This window comes from Cystoisospora suis (genome assembly GCF_002600585.1).
Source record: "Cystoisospora suis strain Wien I chromosome Unknown contig_1392, whole genome shotgun sequence".
Classification (NCBI taxonomy): Eukaryota; Apicomplexa; class Conoidasida; order Eucoccidiorida; family Sarcocystidae; genus Cystoisospora; species Cystoisospora suis.
This window is the reverse complement of record NW_027154192.1, coordinates 5,786-25,281: the sequence shown is the minus strand read 5'-3', so window position 1 is coordinate 25,281 and position 19,496 is coordinate 5,786. Positions and strand designations below refer to the sequence as shown.

The window sequence follows — 19,496 nt, the reverse complement described above, 5'->3', positions numbered from 1 at the left end:
TGTAGTCCATCTCCCCTAGCCGTGATTTAAGATGAGTCAAAGTTACAAACATAGTTTTCTCAAGAAAAGGAAACGCGTTTAGGTTACATCTCTGTCAGTCCCTCCTTTGAGAAAGGGCTGGTGCTGTATTGACTGAGAGAGAAGAGCAGAAACTGGGGAATTCGTCTTGCTGAGTTGTTGTTGTTCTTCCTCCTCCTCCTCCTTGCACGAGAACCGCAAATTATCCTGATCTGTCTACGACGGGCACTGCAAGTTCGAGGAAAAAAAAAAAACAACCCTCCGCGAGCGAAAATGAAGATGGGGGAAAAACAAACAAAACTCGGTGGTAAGAAAGGACAAAATGTATTAGAGACGGTATGCGTATATGCGTGTCGCTTTCACTACAGGAGAAATTTTAAGGGTGAGACAAACAGAATCAAGACCGGTGCCTTGTCTCTAGAGCTGCCTGTGAAGGGCTAGCTACACACGAACACCCAGGTCTCTTCATCCGTTAGACTATCGAGAATCAGACTCCTGCAACGAGGGGCTCGACAAAAATGACCCAAGAGCGTCGTCCGTTCGGAATCCAATTTCACCGGTGAAAGCAAGGAGTTTTGCTATCCCTCAGTACTTAGACGGATGAAGGAGGAAGTGAAGTTGGAGCTGTTACAGAGCTGGCGGCACCGCCAGTAAGTAAGCCTCCTAAGGTTGAAGAAAAGAGAGAGAGAGATTCAGGCGTCCCTCTCTCACCTATAGCTGATAACGCAGGAGTAGTCGCACCCCCGGTAGGTCCCTTTGTATACGCACCGCTGATAAGGGGGCGTGTCCCGCTCTTCATGTCTAAAGAAGTCGGTAGCGAATTAGCGAAAGCCAGCCATGACGTAGTGTTCGCTGAATCGCCGGCGGTCACTCCGCTGAGCAAGGCCTTTTCTTTTGGCGCGTCTACCTGTCGTCTCGGGGGGGTGGTAGCTGTAGGAGGTCGAAGAACACAATGAGATCTCTGTATTTCCTCTTGTTGCTGGAGTTGACTCAATTGCTCCATTGTCAAAGTGCCGGAATTCTCGAGATCTTCTGACGCGTTCCTCCTAGCTACTCTGATAGCCATGGGTGACGACGCCTCATCTCTGTCTCCTCTCATTCGTCGTTTTTCCGGAGACGGAGAACAAGCATCTTCCCCGGTGAGTTTGCCTGGCGCTTCACTTCCCCCCCCACCTCCTCCTTGAGAGCATGTTGTCTCAATGAGGGAAGTATTGGTCTCTGCGTTAGCTGATGCTGCGCTGCGCGCGACGAGTTCCGATCTATCCAACAACGTGTCTAGCGCCACAGCTAGCTGTATCAGATTCAACTGAACACCAACTGGTAGCTGACTTGGCATTTGCTTCGAATTGATACAATCCAAAAACAATCCTAAGAATGGCTCCACCTCTGTGAAAACCTTCGCCCGCTCAACACGCTGTACATGCTTCATGAGGTGCAGAGACACACTCTGAAACATGGCGGGGGGAAGCAAACCAGACAATGATGTTAGACAGTTTTGTCTTAGATCCTCTAAAATGTACTGAATCGCGTCTTTTTGCAGGGCTAACAACTGACTACCGCAGTTAGTTAAAGGTGCCGGAATCGAAGAGACAAGTGGTGATGGAGACGAGAGAGCAAGAAGAAGAGAAGGTGATATCAACCCACATCCAGGTGACACTCCCCCAGGTGTTGCCCCTGCATGAGCATTGCTGTTGGAGAGTAGGTCGGGAAGAGACATGGTAGGAAGAGAAGAGGCCAGTGCTGTTGTTGCCGAGCTTAAGAGCTGTTGACGTTGGTCAACCCTCTGCTCCAATGCCTGTGTCATCCCACTAAGTCCTCCGTCTGAAAATGAAGAAGGATAAAGACCACTCCCTCCTGCAGCTGTCAACATCAAAGACGCTGACAAAGGAGAGGCAAGAAGCTCCGCTAAGGCTGCTGTCTCGTTACTCAGTGCTCCCCCTGCTCCTGATCCAAAGACACCCGTCCCCCCTCCTGCTCCCCCGGCTAGACGCATCGAGATCTCTTCTAGAAGACTCGCTGGAATGGTTTGAGAGCCAGAAGTCTCTCCTAACCCAGAAAGTCGTCGCCCTAGAAGAGCTGCAGCAGTCGAGAGCGGGGAAACTCCAGTAGGAGCAGAACTGCCAATTCCAAGATCTAACCCGGTACCATTACCGACTCCCCCCCCTCCTAAGACAGACGCAAGAGACAAACTGCTCGTCGCTGACGGAGAAGTAGGCCGTGCTGATGGAGCTGAAGAGAGGAAAGGTTTATCTAAATTCATAACATTCAATCCTTGAAGGGCTGACGACAGTGATGGAAAGGACGCACCAGCCCCCGACAGTCCAAGCGTCGAGAGAGCAGAGAGGGTGGTATTGGCTCCTCCTGGCATCTGCATGGAAACAGAAAAGATACGGTCGTCACGAACAAAATCTAAGGACAAGCACCAACAACCAACCACTGGCAACACAAAGCGCACCCATCTTCCGAGATAGAGCCTATGTAAACCCGAGCTACAAATCTCTATCCCAATCATTCTCCCCTATCGACTTCTTGTATAGATAGATACACAGGTAGATTCTCTATCTACGCGCATATCAATCTATCTAGCTATTCACTTTGTGCAGTGGCGCAAACAGGTCTCTCCAACTCTTGAACTTTAAACGTTTTTCACCCTAGCCCTCACACTGCTCCTTTCAGTTGAGAAGACGCGCCATTAGGTAAGTTGACTGAGAAGAATACGTTCTCTTGAGTATCACCACAGGTCCAGCAAGACACAACCCCTGTGTCTAGAGAACCTCTACGACGTTCTTACGCGACCCCTGCATCATCGGCAAGAAGCTAATCGATTACACGATGAGTCAGTAGTTCGCAAGAGCAAGCAGCAAGAGAAACTTTCCCGAATCCGTATAGAGGAGAATAAGATATCAACAAAGACAATCACTTACCTCGCACTGCTGCACTCCAGGATCGGTTGAGATGGTACCGTCTTCTCCTCGTTCACCCAGTCGGTCCGCTTCTCCCCGTGCAGATCTCTCGCCTTCAGTTGATGCGGCGGGTGTGCGTTGTCCACGGCCTCCTCCCATCTTCTTCGTGGGTGAAAATGAGCTAATACCGGGTTTTTCGTTCTTCGTGAGAAAAGCCATATCTCCTTCGGTAGCTCGTGTTGAGAACAGCGTTGAATCCGTACTAGACGGGCTAGACGAACTATGGGGGACGATAGACCGACCCGCTCCAGTATCCAAAGAGGAGACATGACAGCTATCATTCATGCGTCTTCGTGTCTGGATAGCTAGCTGGCGTGCTCGGAAAAAGCCGTGCTCCTTGACCGGAAAGTATTGAGCTCTCCGTTTCGTGAAGGGGGACGGAGATGGAAGAAGGGACGAAGAATCTCCTGATGCTGAAGACGAGGGAGAGAATGCGCCACTCGTATCTCTATAGTTACAAGCCCACCGAAGTTGAGAACGATCAAACCACACCCCCGGAACGCGCTTCAACTTCATCGCCTCACGGACGAGCTCCTTGACGGGCTGAAGAATGAAGGCATGCATGGGCAAGGCACAGAACCGCGTGAAACTAGAAAATTTCACAGACATAGTGAGAAGGCAGGCAATGGACATTACCCAGAGGCGGGACCACACAGCAACACCTACACCCTTGCTTACTTATGAACGATAGTAGAGATACACAGCACTTCTTCCCCGCATAACTGTTGTGAAATCCTTATACACGATCCCCCGCTGCTATCACCACACTCAGACACATACGTACATACGTGTATATATATATATATATATACATATATATGTATATATTTATAAACACCATATATACGTACATGTATACCTAGGTATGACGATCTCTTCCAAAGCCATACAGATTCGAGTGACCGGAGAACTCCACCGTCATTATCACGAGAATGCTGGTACAAGATGTCCGCGCTATGCACTCACCTGGTTAGCAAAAGCCTTATCAGCCTCCGGATCATAGATCGCTTCTTCGCCCCCGTCATCATCTTTCTCATTTTCCACCACCTGCATCGTCCGGCCTTCTCCATCTTCACCAGGGGCGAGCACGGGGGGACCCTGTAGGGAAGAAGAACCGCTTGTAGGCTGTTTATACTGACCTGGCCGACGAGCCATCTGTGCTATAACAGCATCGGTTCGTTCTTTCAGCGCATGAAGTTCTCCTTGATGTCCTCCTGCACCCAGTCCTCGACAAACAGACTTCATCATCTTCTGTTTCTCTCCTTCTCGTAGGGGAGAATTGACTGATGAGGTCTTGTCGTCACTAAGGGTCTTCGAATGATGACGGTCCCTTCCTTCCTTAGTAGCTTTGTTCGTAGGACTACAACTGCCATGACTATTACTCTCACTGCTATTGTTACATCGTTCTAACTTCACACTTTGATCGGCCTCTCCATAGAGCCCTAACCCCGTGGTATTTCCTGAACAGGAAGAAGGTGCTTCAGGGGAGATCGAGAGATCTGAAGAAGAGGAACTTCTTATCTCCCGCGTGTCATTCTTCTCGAATGAATGTCGTGGAACCTTCCCACCTGCCATCTCTCGATCTCTACGTAGCAACTCTACATCTTCCTTTCTTCTTTGCACTTGACATCTACCCGACAACAAGGAAGATGGTGCTGCGTTGGTACATTCCTCAGTTTCTCCTTCGTGTTTGACACCGCTATCATCAGCTACAGCACTTCTCAGTTTATCTCCTAACTCTTCTCGTGCACATAGATCACCTTCTGCGGAATCTTCAGTGTGTCCCGCATGAACACCCTCACTATTACCGCCTTCTCCTGCAACATATCTTCCGGAGTTGTCGCACTCTCTCTCCTCCATCCCTTCTGTACATGATGAGGGTGTGGTCGTATGCTTTTGTGATACAGTATGGATTGAATCATTGGCTAGAGTATTGTTACCTCTTGAGGAAGTTATCATTGGTCGTCGAGGAGATTTAACAACCTGACTTAGATCTCCCGCTGGAAGATTTCCTTCACTACCCCTCGTGATACTGTTACTGGTGATATCACCTTGAGACCTACGACATGGTCTCAAGATGTCTGTCTTCCTTTTCTCCTCTAACACATTCGAGGGTTGCTCTGAGGCTCCCCCACCAGCCATCTCTTGTTTCTGAAGAGCTGAAGGCTCCATTTCTAACTGATTCACTCCCCCCGAAAAAGATAACGCATGTTGCCCACTGTTTTCCAGAACAAGAGAACGTAATACATCTATACCAGAAGAACCCGTCACAGGGGGTGTTGGAGCTCCTCCTCCTCCTTGTCGGGGCCGCAGGGGAGGCGGTTCATTGCCAAGTTTCTCAGAGGAAGAGCGGAGATGACCTGCAAGGCTGATGGTCGTGTCTTGTAAGCCAAGCCGAGGAGCAGGAGATGATGAGGACGCAGCAAAAGCAGAAGAGGAGAGACCAGTTAAATTCACTGTCCTATCTGATACTAAGGACGCTGGCGATGAGGTAGGAGGAGGCCCCGCTACAAGGGGACCGTCAGAGTGTGCGGGAAGAGGAGAGGAAGAATTCTGAGGTGGAGGGCCACTCGCTGAAGGCTGAAAAGAACATACATGGAAACGTAGACACTTTCACGACTTCACAAAGACAAGCTCAACATCCATTCTCTAGAATCACCTGAGTCTGCAGTTCTTCCCCCACCCCGGTAGAATGTCTGCATGAGAGAAGCCTTCTCGTACCTTCTTTGAATTTCTTCTCTCCGAGAGAGAAATCCTCCCCTCTTGATTAGAGCAGCCGGAAAGAAAAAGGATAACGAGCACTTCGCAGAAAGTCTCTCGAACTCTATACACTGACGGGAATCTCCTCCCTACGCCCGACAAGACAAAGGCGCATGCAATATCTACACTTCCTGTGTAGAAAGCCGTTTCAAGCAGGCATATACTCGCCACTGAGAGAGAAACAAATGCAGCCATAAAGCTCAACATCTCGAAATCCTCACGAATACATCGATGGACAAAACGCAATCGCGATAAAGAAAATTCAGAACCTCCTTCCTTCCCTTTCACAACATTTGCCCTGCGGACACATGCCCTCTGAGGAGAAGGGGTCTAGAAGACACCCATACCGGATAAAAATGGACATACGTGCCTATAAAAAACCGCTACTACGAGCTTCGTCTTTACGCCCCGCTAGCTGGGTGTTTGAATGCTGTAGGCATACGCTACACCGAGGGATATGTCGGCCATACTTCACAAGAGAATGAACCTGCTGCGACTCCTTATGTATTTACACCGTATACGGAACCAGGAGCTATGAAAAGAATCTCAGAAATGCCATGGCTACGTGCGTGAAAGTCTTCCGTATGATTGATGTGGTACACATGCGATGTTCCCTCCAAGACTTACTCCCGTCTCCCCTTGTGCCGTCCACTCCCCTTGAAGGCCTCGCCCTCTTCCCTTGTCCTCTTCTCTAGAAAGTTCTCCACCCCCAGCATCTAGAGCACCCACACGTCGTGGCGCAGAAACTCCCTCGTCTTCAAGAAGGTTCTGAAGATGTCGAGATGCCACTTCGTCTTGCGTTGAACTCCACTTTGCTCCTCCTACTATATCATCCCCCCCTCCACGTCTTAGAGCAGCTGCTAGTTGCTGCTGATCATGCTGATTGAGTTTTCGTGCTAAGGCAGTCACACTAGGAAGTAAAAGTGAAGGATGAGTATGGACAAGCAAGTCTGTCCCGAGTGGACCCAAAAGAGCTGCTGCCGCATTTTCTAACAGGCCTCCTGCTCCCGCTGTTGATGAAGGATCTAGAATGCCTTGGCCTGAGGATGTATTCCCTTGAGCTCCACTTAAAAGAGCCATAAGAGCTGCGGATGTATCTGTAGTCGAAGGTGTAGGAGACGTCACTAAACTTCCACGTCCCGCTTCTGGGGGGGAACAGCCCCCCCCTGAAGTTGTGATTCCCTCTCTCTGGGCAAGGGCATGCAGCCCACCCCCTCCGGGCAAATTCTGATGATAGCCTCTCGCCTGTACTCTACTCGCCGTACTGCTTTGGCCTGAGGTAAAGTCATTACTCTGACCTCCACGAAGAGAAGCACCAGAGCCATCCCCCCCCCCAACACCAGCAACTCCTGAGAGCATTGCAGTGAGTTGCTGTTGTTGTTGTTGCTGTTGGAGTCTGGCGGCTCTTTGATATCGAAGAAAAGCAGCTAAGAGACCCCCTGTATTCTGAGTATCTATTCCTCCTCCTACGGCTGTCCCTTGCGAAATCCCACCTATCCCAGCACATGATAGTGCTTGTTCAGGGGTGGCCATCGCTGCTGTAAGAGCGGATAAAGGAAAAGCACTAGTACTACTACTACTACCAGCACTACAAGGTCCTCCCCCTCCTACACAATTTAGCTGTCCTCCATCTGTTCTCCCTGCTGCAGTTACCCCGGCGGCAGCCTGTTGAGCCGCAAGAAGCATCTGTTGTTGTAAGGCAAAGATGCCTGGGGTCCCACCACCCACTCCTGCTGCTGTTAGTGCGGGGGGTGCTCCTGAGAGTGGTGACGAAAGAGCTAGACTTGTGGTAGTGTGTGTAGAAGGATGATGTAGAGCCGTAGTAGAAGAGAATTTGCCAGTCTCAGTCAAAGAGGATGACGGAGTGGATGTATCCGAAGAGAACCCAGACAGCCCACCGCAACTTGTAACAAGCTGACTAGCTGATCCCCTTGATGTAGTGGAAGAAGACACGCTTGTACTACGACGTGTGCCCGTCGTCTTCCGAGCAGAAGATGAAAGAGGAGTCCCCCCGCCTCCTCGAGGATTCTCGGAACTGCCTCCTGGTTCAGCTTTGAGTCCTCGAGATACAGAGCCGAATGATGACGAAGACGACGAAGAGACAAATCCTGGGCGAGATTTAGTACTCCCTCGAGCACTTGAGGGAGACGATGCCGACGCCGCTGACGGTGAAGAACCCGGCTTCTTAGCTAACATACAGCTCACAGCTAGCTGATATGCAAAATCAAACCCATGAGCTTTCACAGGAAAATACCGAGCCACTCGACGACCCGCCTCCGTCCAATTCACGCACCACCGTTGCTGTTTTTTGGATACACGCACAGTGCAAACACAGGAAAACGACGAGGATCAAAAAGGAGCTGAAAAGAGAAAGCAAAACTTGACCATTCCTCGATTCATCTGAGATTGTCAATGTTTTGACTAGCTAGAAATACATAGGTCCCCTGTCTCCTTCCCCGACCCATGAAACTGCCGCCAGCACTACATACTCTCCAAGTCCCGTTGACTAGACTCCATATCGATAACTGAGTATACCACACACTACGCTTGTTGGTCTCCCTCCGTCGTGCCTATTTTCTCTCATGTTATTCCTACCGCTCATTCCTGTACTCAGCGACATGATTTGACTGTTACAAGAGAATGCCCCGGAGAAAATGGCAGTACATACATAGATACACATAGACATACGTACACACGTAAACTCTCTCATGCAATGCAAAGATTCTTTTCTTTCCTGGGAACTCGATACAGGAAGAAAGAACAATAGGAAGTTTAAAAGCAAGAGAACCATGACACCTCTTGAGATATACAATACGCGTGTAAAGGAGTGCTGCCGCGTTGTCCGGAAAGAAGTATCAGTCAGTAGGTTTCTCATGTTTGCACCTCTGAATTTCTTTATACCTTCCTTATATCAATAACTACATGCGTCTACACTCGCACACATGAAAGAAGACAGAAGCAAGAGGGGAGACTATGAATATAACTCGTGAGAGAAATACTTCTGGTAGGAACGCTTGATTCTGGATGTCATCGTTATGAGGGCACATGGCCACGATACATAGATTATGTCCACTGGCGAACAACCTACCTGGTAGCGATCAAAGTAGACCCCAGGGACCTTCGGATACTTCTTTGCTTTCCTGACAAGTTCCTCCACTAACCTTCCCTTCTCCATTTTATACAATTCGACGGTAGTCCGATCATGAGAATGTCTTAGAAGATCTAAACGATGAAGTCTTGTGACTTCGTCATCTTCATTCTGTCCTGCCTCCTCATCCTCGCCTATCATCTCACTCCCTTCCCTCCTCTCTGATCCCCTGTCTCTTCCGTCTCCCCTCTCATCTCCCTCACCTATGACTGAGGCACGAGAGGGCGTTGCTGTCTTGTTCAAGAGCCACAAGGAATCCATCCCGATAACACCCCCCCCTGGGTAATCATCCGTAGCAGACCCTCCGTCTCCCCTCTTCGTATCCTTCTTAGATGAAGGAGAAGAGACACTTAGTCCCACGCCTTCTGATCCCTCGGCCAACATCACAGGTGTCCCTGTTGAGAGGTTTGTATGGAGTCGTGGATTCAATGCACGCACCACAGTATTTGCTTTATGTGTCGAATGACGATGACCAGAGGTCGTGTGCGCCATTCGAGATGGAGTTGTGGTTCGTGTCATCAGAGAACTAGATGCTGTTATATCACTGGCAGGGCTAGCTGCTACGACCACCGCAGCGTTTGAGAGAGAGGCTCTTCGTCGAGTCGTGGGAGTTGACGCAGTCTTCTCTGGAGGATCCGGAGAACTCTGAGAAAGGACACCTTGGAGATTTCGTGAATGATTATCGGCTAACGCCAGTGCCGATGATCTCATTGTTGTTTCACAGGCAGGAGGACCGGCGGTACCTCTATCCTTCATTTCTTGTTGAAAAAGAGAACCTGATCCCGGACGCGGGGGAGTTACAGCCCCGGGCACAGATGAAGGCTGTGGTGCTGGTGGTGTAGAAGGCGCCAAAGAGACAAGGGTGGAAGATGGGGATGAAAGAGAAGAGATATCAGATACCAGAGGGTGCTCTCCATCTGACACACCTTCCTCCTCTCCTGCCTCCATCTCTTTTGAGTTGACTGGAATTGTCTCTGTGTGAGGGGAAGATGACCTGTGGTCATCATTTACCTCTGGGACTGGTTGCTCTAAAGCAGAGAAAGCAGATGAAGATGATAAGGCGACAGGAGCTACTTGACCATCTTCTGTCGCGGGAGGGAGTGAAGAACAAACGCCACTAGAAGCCGAGGCCGCAGATGCAAAGTCAAGAGTTATTGTGGACGGAGTCCTCGAAGAACGTAAGGGCCGCGAGGAAGAGATATCGGCAGACCCACTACTAGAGGAGGACGAGTTGGGTCTCTGTGGATGTATTCTGGTGGATGGAGAGAATGTTGACAGGGAAGGTATGGAAAGAGGATCTTCACGTTCGCATGCCAGCCGCGACGATGAAGAATCTTCTCCGCATTTCTCTTCCTTCATATCTAGCAGACAAGGATCTATCTCCCGGCCTGCCAAAGTCTCTTCTTTCGCTTCTGCTAGAGGAGAGACAACAGATGGACTGTGCGAAGAAGACACCTCGGGGGGCAGTTTGGGTAACAAGACAGAAGAGGAGGAAAGGGCACAAGCAGGTATGTCGAGAGGGGGGGTCCCTATACTTTCTTTTTTCAGCTCTTTTCTTGAGGAAGGGGAAGAGCACAGAGACGGCGAAGAACACGAAGTGTCGTTCTTCTTTGGGAACGAAATTAGAGGGAAGGAGGATGAAATCGACACGGACTGAGGACGGACGTCATGATGAACACTGGGCTGATCTTCAGGCAGAGCTGATATAGAAGTAGGTGGAGGAGGAGGAGAGAACGCCTCCGACGACAAGGTCTCCAGGTCAGCATGCAGACAAGAAGATGACGGAGCATGCGAGAGAGAAGATTGTTTGTGATGACTCGTGGAACTATCCTCACTGACAGGGACTATCTCCGTGCAGGTAGCAGAAAGAGAAGGGTCTTCGGTTGGTTTAGATATAGATGACGGTACAAACCCTATCTGATCTTCTGAATCCTCTTCGTCAGCATGTTTCGTCTTAAGATCGAAAGACGCTGTGGGAACATTTGTTGTGAGGAGGGCTTCACCACCACCTCCCGAGACAGCTGACGCAGATGAAGATGTTGACACGAGTGAAGGAGATGAGACCCCTTCTTCCGAGCCATTTGCCGAAGAGCCATCGTGCGAGGTAAGAAGAGAAGAAGAGGAAGAAGACGCAGCAAAGGCAAGAGATGTCGAAGATGGAGAGGCTTCGGTCGGGAAAAGTAAAGGACAAGATGTCTGAGAAGATGGAGAGGGGATAACTGCCTCAGGTGAACTATTGGTACACCGAGAATAAGAGGAACCGTTACCTCTCTGAGAGATCTTTCGCGGTGACGATGATTCGTCGTCGCAAGGCGGTTCGCTGGGTCCCTTCAAAGATCCCGCCTCGGGTTGATCTTCTTCCTCACGTTGCCTTTTTCTTTCCCGTCTCCCGGCTACTGGCTTCAGTTCTTCTCCATCCCTCCGCTTTGAGAGCTCTTGCTCTTCTTCTCCCTCTCCAGCACTGTACGACTTGCCACTCAACGATGATTCTTGAGGACCCCCTCGCCATACACCTCCATCCTCCTCGGCCTCTCCGCCTCCTCGCTTCTCTTTGCTCTCCATGTACGGAAGCGTGTAGTCGGGTTCTCTAGAGCGTGTGTGTCCATCTGGCATTGTATCGGGAACCGATACTAAAGCAACAGCTGACGACGCGCTCCCTTCTCCTAGAGTAGTGACCGGGATGTCACCACTCCCTAAGGGAGAGAGAGAAGGCACAACAAGGCTACTTTGTGGAGAGAAATCTGCAGGTTCCGTCGACCTCAAGGACGAGACAACGGACAACGGAGACGACTGAGATGCGCATGTCGATGGGGTACATACAGCTGCTGCTACAACCGCAGCAGCGGCTGGCGACCCCCCTCCACATGCACTGTTTGTCGGACTCCTCGGTATCTGTCGGGAATTATTGACACCTACTAATCCAACAGAGGGAAAAAAAGATATCGAGGGAGGCGACGACTCGCCTCCTCCCACCCCTTCACCTGTCGAGTCGCAGAAGGAAGGAAACTCCCAACAGGGCCTCCCTACGCTCTCGCTTCCGGACGGGGGCTCTCCACCCCCCTGTACAGGATTCTCAGGACTTTCACTATCCTTGTCTGCATTGCTCAACGTCGACAAGAATGAAGATGCGTTCTTCTGCTTACAGTGATGTTGAACAAAAGAATTAGAAAGAGATGTCTGTTGATCCTCTTCACTTCTCCCTACTGCCAAGGACGGTAGTAGACAGCACCCTGAGGCTGTATCTCTGTCACCGGTGCTTGACGGGTATGACATCGACCCGCTTCTGTTTAGCTCGTCAGTAGGACCACCTGACGACGACAAATCGAATGAAAGGGAAGACTTCTCTTTCATTACACCCTCTGGAAAACCTGCATGGCATGCAAGAGCATCTTCTCCTTCTCCCCCCCCCTCTTCTCCAGAAGCGGTCACGGACACCTCCGCCTTCGCTGCAGAGGTATGTACCATGCTGACTCGCACGTGGAAAAAACTGAAGGCTTGTACACCTGTAAGACGTAAACAGGAGCATGTAAAAAAGAGAGAATGAAAACGTAACGAGAAACACCAGCCTCAGTGAGAAACAATCTACACATCACTTGAGTGAAAGGAGGGAGAAGATGTCATTGAAGGAAGGGTAAACTGAAGGAGGGGTGATGATGCAGTCGGCCCGCCCTGTCTCCCTCGCACGTCGCTGCGTGGGAGCGCAGCACAAGAAAAACAGACGAGAAGAAAGAATGAGTTTCTATCTAGATGTCAGGAGACAAAAGAATCCTGAACTGCAGGTTTTGCCGGTTACATCTTGATGCGGACGGAAACAGAAGCAAGGGAAGAGGGAACGGATATGATGGAAAAGAAAAGGGAAGAAGAAGAACGAGCGGCACCGCGGGTTTCCTCGGAAGGCCGGGTGCTGCAGTACTGACCCAATTGCTGTGCTCTGATGAGAAGGACAGGACAAAAACGTCATCTTAACCCGTCTTAGTCCACATGCAGAAAAAGGAAGAAAAAAAACGCGAAGAGACGGAGAAGGAAACAGGCTCGGAGCACAGGAATGACAAGCAGAAACAGTACGTAGCAGCGGCAGCAGCAGCAGGTAGAGGCGGGGGGGATAAGAAGAAGCCTCCTCCTCCTCACTCAGATGGCGACGGCCCGCCCTTACGCGCCGCCGCCCTGCGTGAGGAGCGAGAGGAGAGTGACGATGATGGGGGAGACAGAAGCGGTGAGAAGTCCAGCAGCCATGAGCGGATGATTCTTCTGCAGGACAAAAGCCATGAACAGGGCAACCTTCTTCAGCTCATACGGCTGGAAAATGACAAATGAGTACAATGGTATAGAAACGCAAACAAGAAAGAAAGGAAAACAAGCGAAACCAAGGAAAATAAACGCCCAGTCAAGCCTGCCAAGCAGGACTTCAGATGCCAGCGCCCCCTGCGTATTCCTACAACCACCATGCTACTAGTAGCAGCAGGACAAGGAGCAGCAGGAGCACCCCCAATCAGTCCTCCTCGGCTGCTGCTGCTGCAGCTGCGGTGGCTGCAGCTGAATCGGGAGATTGGCAGGGGAGATTTTAGTTATTGCTCCTATAAAATCCTTTCACGTAAAACCAATTATCCGACTTCTACGACGGCAGCGACAGCTCCCAAATAGCGTGGTGCAAGTAATGGCAAGAGGTGAAGCCCATTTCTTCAACGAAAGCCGATCACGCATGAGATGTGCATACGGAGGTGGCTCTCACCTATCATCGGGTCGCAGCGGACATGATGCTTGGAGATTCGAAGAAAGACAAAGATTCAGCCATCTTCATAGGCTCCGGACAGGACGAAAGAGAGTTGTTCGAAAGAAATAAAAAGGCACTGAAAAAGAAAGGCTGGACAGACCACGTCGTACTGAAGGCCCGCTCGCAGGCCTGCTTGTCTATTTCTCAAACCTCTGGGGCAAGTTCACCTTCAGTTGCCATCTCTTTCGCGATAGCAAAAAGGTACAAACTAGCTTACAAGAAATTAGAACTATTCAGAGTCATGGGCGCAGAAAGTTTGCAGGCTGCCACAGCCATTGCCTAAAAAGTGACGCTGTTGGTGTGGATGGGACCTTTCCCTGGACATGGTGTCGGAAGGGAAGAGGGCCGGACAGAGGACGTAAAAGTGTGTCAGAAAAAAAAGAACTCCTCTATGCTGACCAACTGAGGGCACAGGGGTACTGTGAAAATTGAAGTAACGTCGTCGCGAGTTCTTCACAGACCTCCGCCGGCCACTGAGGGATTAGGAAAGATTTCAGGAAGCGGGGAGGAATGGAGTAGGCATTGATGAAGAATGAGAGAGAGAGACTTTATTGCGTGATCTGCAGAATGAAGTTGCACGTGCGGGGAGGTAGTGCGGCGGAGGTCATAAGCTCCGTTTCTGGTCTGGCAGCAACTTCATCCCTCACTGCGTGCGGCTTCGGACGGCATCGGCATTCTTTTTGAAAAAAAAAAGGCATTTCAGACTATTGGGAAGTAGTGTGGTGTGGGAAGACGGGATTGTCAGGAACCCAGTGCTACGCGCTCCCTCCGTAGAAAATTGTCAGCAGGCGGACACTACCGGGTGAGAGAGAAAGAAATGAGAAAGAGACGACGATACCCTTGCTGCTACGGTGATGACTTACAACGGTGAACAGCCAAAACTAAAGAAGTGCGGGATGAAGACCCCTCAATAAACCCACTTGCGCGTGCAGGGCAATAGTATACGTCGAATCTAAAGCGTTTTTCTCTGTCACGCTGGCGTTTGGGGAGACGCCTCTGCTTTACCCAGTCCTCTCTCCGCAGGGGATATGCACTCTTTCCCTCCACCAAAACATCAGTTCTTTGAACTGTTGCCCACATTACCGGAGTCCCTACACACAGTACAGTCACTTGGTTATCCTAGCTCTAAGGTCTGGAATGACTCTGTTCCGAGCAGCGTGCATCTCGGAGAACACGGGACTCCGCGTGTTGTCTTCGACATGCGGGAAACCGCTGCAAAAAGTGCACTGGCTGATTTGGCCGCGGATGCTTTCGTCAGGGTTTCACAGTTCATGCTTGCTGTCTCTTCTCCATTTGCACCTCCGCCCCCCACGCACAAGGACTAGGACTATCAAGTTGACCACAAGTTCGTCCGAGCACGCTGTCTGTCCGCGAGACCCACCCCACCAGAGGACGAACTGGCGACATCTTCTGCGGTGCCTTCCGCAGAACAAGGGCGGCACGAAATACTAAGGCTCGCCCTTGCCTCCGATTGCACCAGCGGCTTGTCCTCGCGGTGTCACACTACAAAAACAATTTCACTGTGAAGATGTAAACGTGAACACCGAGTCGGCAGTCCTAGTTGTTCGCGGCGTTCGGAGCCCCCTGCGCACGCTCCCCATAGTCAGGGGCTTCCATTAGAGTATACAAAGCGTACAACTCAGCTGCCCTACGGGGCTTGAGCAGCTACTAGCACTATTTCCACAGACAGTATTCTTTACCCTTCAAAATGATTGACTGTGTCCCGGTCCTCTCCCTGCGGGCGTCTCTTTGGCCATCGCAAAAGGTCGGCTCCCCGCGGAACAACAAGTGTAGCCTCGCCACCTGCCTAGCAGGTCCAAGGTCTTCCCGGTACTGTAGTGTCTGTTACGGCACCAGGCGTCCCAGAACTTAGACAAGAAAAATAGCTCTCACCATTGCGAGCAGAATTCCTAGCCGCCCATCGTAGCCTGTAGCAGCACACCAATTGAGTATTAGCCGGGTGAGCTCTGTTCCTTTCGAGGTCACATCGACACCCCGACGAATCGAATCCGGAGTCAGACTATACAGGCGTCGAGAGCCGTATTGTTATCCCTGACGCGGCCTGGGGGTGTGCGGTCGCTCGTCGTGTCTCCCATAGAGAATCTACACTACCACTGCCGTAATGGTTCTTTCGTGCTGCCGTGCTCTTTGCGACCCACTTGTTACTCCAACAGTTCTTCCCATCTTACCTGCTTTCCAGACACAGATGATTTGGGCGCCTCTGCATATGCGTTCAGTTCGACACTTGCTCTCTTTCTGAACCATATCAACATAGTAGCGACGACTGGTAGTTCCCCGCCCCAGGGAGGGGAGAAGTGGGAGTACAGGCGTAGAAACACGTAGTAGCCTAGCCCGGGAGCTCGGAAACGCGAAGGAGCTTCACCTCCACGGAGACGATTGCTCCTATCAGAAATTTTTATCCAATCAAGGGAAAAGTGGAAAAGAAACAGATATCTTCCGAAAAAGAGGAAGAACCTACAAACAACAGTTACGGGAAGATGCGGCGTTACACAGAAGCCAAACCTATCCCTAGCATGCGAAGGAGAGAGAACTGACGCGCATGCAAAGTCAGACGAATGGCAAGGTGTCTCCGCTCTTTTCTCTTTCTCGTTCCTTTTCCCCTCTTTCCCCTGAGCCTTCTTCATCTCTCCTTAAAGACAGGCGCTTATGTCTGCTTTTCTTTTCGGTCGCTGTCTTGCGTGCCTTCTCACAATGCCATTCGTGCTGCATCTGTTGACAAGAATTCCTCAGCCGGAGAATCTTCTACTGTTTCTTCGCTTCTCTCACAACCCGACAACGCTGTCGGCTGTTTTCTTCTGAGTTGGGGTTTCTGTTCCCCGTAGTTTTGTCACCTCTCCGCTTTCTCTCTCTTCAAGGGTTGTACGCAGCCACCTGGGCACTCCCCTCATTTCGTTTCTTTTTCTGTCTCAACTGCCTGGCGGAGGCGAGCTTTCCGAAGACTCTTTTTCCCCTTGCGGCTTTCTTATTTCCTGTTTTCTTCATTCACCAAGCGGATTTTGTCGCTTCTCACACATGAATTGTGTTCTTCGGTCTTCCGCCTCCCCTCCTTGGGTCGTGTCTTCTCTCTGCGCGTTCGCCTTTCTTCTCTCTTGTCGGAGTAAATCATCTCTCTTCACAGCTCTTCACAAACACTGAACCATACTCGAATGTATCTCTACACGTTTGTATATTGGACTTTTGCGTATCTCTTTTCTCACTTGTGCACTTCTCCCGTTTCTTTTCTCTTCCTTGGTTCTCAGGATAGCTACCTGCTCTCATGGTTGTCTGGCTTTCTCTCCTTCATCTTCCGGAGTCAGTTCACACTTTTTTCTTCCCTTTTTTTTCTCTTTCTCTATCCTGCGCTCGTCTCTCTGCACCCATATGCCCCCTGGAGACCGAAAGACCTCTTCTTTCTAAACATTGATCTCCTGAACTCTTTCTGATCTGATCGATCACCCGGCGTCTTTTCTTCCTCAAAACAACACGTCAAAAGCTCTTGAGTCATCTTTCTATCAGCCTCACGTAAATCTAGTGAAAACTATGTTTTCTTCCTCTCCTCAGGAGTCTTTTCTTTACCACATCTGGGCATCTCGCCTTCTCACCTTTTGCATGTGTCTCTGATTCGTCTTTCTCTCGTTGTCTCCAGTCCGTCTTTTCTTCTCCTCTTACTCCCTTCGACTGTCGAGGGCCCTCTAGTCCTCTTTCTTGCTTGTTCTGCGGATGGTTTCCTCCGGATTCTTTTGTCGTCATTAGGAATCCTCTTCTCTTGGTGTAGTTGTTGCGAGTTTCCTCTTCATCTTTGATCGACATGGATCTCTTGAAGAGCATTATCAGTCAACAGAAAGAGGCTGTTTCAGGTACGACTCATGGAGTTGAAGGAATGGGCCTTGTTTTGTCTTTCGGTTTTTTCTTGCTAAGATGAAGACTTCTGTACCCTCGCCTTGCCATCTTCCATTATCTCCCGTCTCATCCATACTTTCGAAGCTCCCCTTTCTTCTTTTACTTTCATTGTTTCTTTCTTTCTGTAGCGTACATGCAGTGGGCCCGTGCGTCTCGTGATGTGTCGTTTCTTCAGAACAGTGGGAGACACACTACATTTTTCTCTGCTTCGAGAAAGAGCATTGGGTCTCCTCTATAGAAAGGTGTCATTCTTTGCGCTTCTATAGCTTTCTTCTGGTTCGCCCATAGAGCTGAAAGAAAACATCATCTCTTGATACCTACCTTCTCGCTGTTTTGTCGTGCCCCCTTGCAGCTGTGTCTCCGTCTATGAGCCGAGAGTTCTTTGTTTTTTCTTCAGGAGATCTGCATTTACACAGTAACTCTAACCATCTTACTGTACCTTCTTTAGAGATATCTCGTCTTCTCTTCAGTTGCCCATCTCTCCATCTCCTCTCTTTGAGTGTAATGGGTAGGTGCGAGAGGTGACTTCCATTGCCAACAGTAGTCACAAGCGTCGAGAGCGTGAATTGGCCTGTTTGTTTTTTTCCTCCACCATGTGTGTTTACGACAGCGGAGAAGAAGAGCGCCGGGCAGCGTTGGATTTGTAGAGGAAAGACAGTGGAACAGCAGCGTGAAGAGGCCCGGCGTAAAGCTATTGAGGAGGAAAAGAAAAGAAAGAGAGAAGAAATCGAACGCCTCAATGTAAGAAAACAGTTGCGTACCTAACGTCTTCACATATAAGACCGGTCCGTTTATCATCCCTCCTATAGGGTCCGAGGTTTGCCGCGTTAGTTGATCTTCTTTTCTTTTCTTGGCTACGGAGAAAAGACAAGAAGGAGGGACGTTCAGATGTTGATCAGTTGGGAGAATGATGAAGCAGACTTTGTATTGGAGAAAATATTTTTTCCTAGAGTCTATGCTTCGTATCTTCCCTTCCTCTCAACTTCTCTCAAATCAGACTTTCTATTTTTCTCTAGTGTTTCATATCAAGGAGCCTACAGTGTGAGAGCTGGAGAGAACTCATTAGGCCAACTGTCTCGTCTCTTTTCTCTGATCAGAGGGATTGATAGAAGAAGACTGCTTCTTTTCTTCTGCGTCTTGATCTGCACCTAAGGGTGCGGATGATCTCTCAAGTAGCTGATTGTCGCTAGCAAGTCACAGACAACGAAATTTTCTCAATCTGGAGTTCGTTTTTGACAGTTCTTTCTGTCTTTCTCTTCTTTCCTTCATTCACCCTCCCTTGACAGTGTATTTCTGTCTCTCCATTTCTGTCGACTGTGTTCTTCATAAAGTGATTTTCTCTGTCTTTTCTTACTTCTCGTATGTGTATGTATGTGCTGTTTTCATCGTGGGACGCTTGCGGCGGGATTGGCGTGTGGGAGAGTAGGAATATGCGAGACACTTAAGTGAAAGAAAAAGAAAGAAGAATGAAGAAGGGGGAACTGCAGGACAGGCACCAGATGCTCATTCAACTACTGAAGGTGTCGGCCAGTTGATCAGTAAGTCCCGTCTCTCAGCAGGTGTATATACATCTCCATGTCTTCTCTCGAGAGATGCACACTCCATGGACGGAAGTCTTTTCTTTTGGCTTCCTCTTCCAGGCGCATCTCGTGCTCAAGGTGGTTGACCCTTGCTCTGACGTCAATAATAGTACTAATCAAAACAGAGAATTATTGACAGATTAAAGATAGATAGAGAGATTAAAGATGGGTAGATAGATCGTATTGTGACTGCAGTCGCTGTTGGTCTTCATCACATTGTCTTGAGAGATCTGGGTGTTGTTTATATTGACAGTCCTCTCATCTCAGTCCGAGGACAGTCTTGTTGACCTTCAAGGCATGTGGTGTGAAGTTGCTGCAATCCACATCACGACACCCCGCCTCTTTCTTTCTTTCTT

At 49.8% G+C, this 19,496-nt stretch overlaps 3 protein-coding genes across 3 annotated transcripts in view; 1 reads left to right on the top strand and 2 right to left on the bottom strand.

Moving 5' to 3' along the window:
- Positions 1-300: 300 nt before the first annotated feature.
- On the bottom strand, positions 301-13,268 carry CSUI_003191 (ap2 domain transcription factor ap2viib-3). Its single transcript, XM_068063389.1, has 5 exons — positions 8,830-13,268; positions 6,369-8,042; positions 3,948-5,561; positions 2,943-3,524; positions 301-2,386 (listed from the first exon to the last, which is right to left on the bottom strand). Exons 1-5 carry the CDS (start codon positions 12,352-12,354, stop codon positions 611-613), a joined length of 9,171 nt encoding a protein of 3,056 aa, XP_067924637.1. The 5' UTR covers positions 12,355-13,268; the 3' UTR covers positions 301-610.
- Positions 13,269-15,524: 2,256 nt separating this feature from the next.
- On the bottom strand, positions 15,525-16,113 carry CSUI_003190 (uncharacterized protein; the record flags this gene model as incomplete). The annotated part of the gene is made up of 2 exons (XM_068063388.1): positions 15,525-15,588; positions 15,850-16,113. Coding segments are annotated over 2 exons (282 nt in total), but the record flags the coding sequence as incomplete, so codon positions are not given.
- Positions 16,114-16,319: 206 nt separating this feature from the next.
- The window catches only part of CSUI_003189 (pre-mrna splicing factor protein), a 7,972-nt gene continuing 4,795 nt past the window's right edge, over positions 16,320-19,496 (top strand). Inside the window, exons 1-2 of the mRNA XM_068063387.1 lie at positions 16,320-17,517; positions 18,171-18,301. Coding sequence (XP_067924635.1) covers positions 17,469-17,517; positions 18,171-18,301 — 180 coding nt within the window. The 5' untranslated portion in view covers positions 16,320-17,468. The remainder of the gene's footprint in view (positions 17,518-18,170; positions 18,302-19,496) is intronic.

Excerpts from the sequence above, each read along its gene's own strand:
- CSUI_003191 (XM_068063389.1), bottom strand. The coding sequence starts at position 12,354 with ATGGTACATACCTCTGCAGCGAAGGCGGAGGTGTCCGTGACCGCTTCT. Across the intron at positions 8,043-8,829 it reads TCTACTTTGATCGCTACCAG|CAACGGTGGTGCGTGAATTG; the intron begins GTAGGTTGTTCG and ends TCCAAAAAACAG. Across the intron at positions 5,562-6,368 it reads CGGCACAAGGGGAGACGGGA|CCTTCAGCGAGTGGCCCTCC; the intron begins GTAAGTCTTGGA and ends TGTTCTTTTCAG.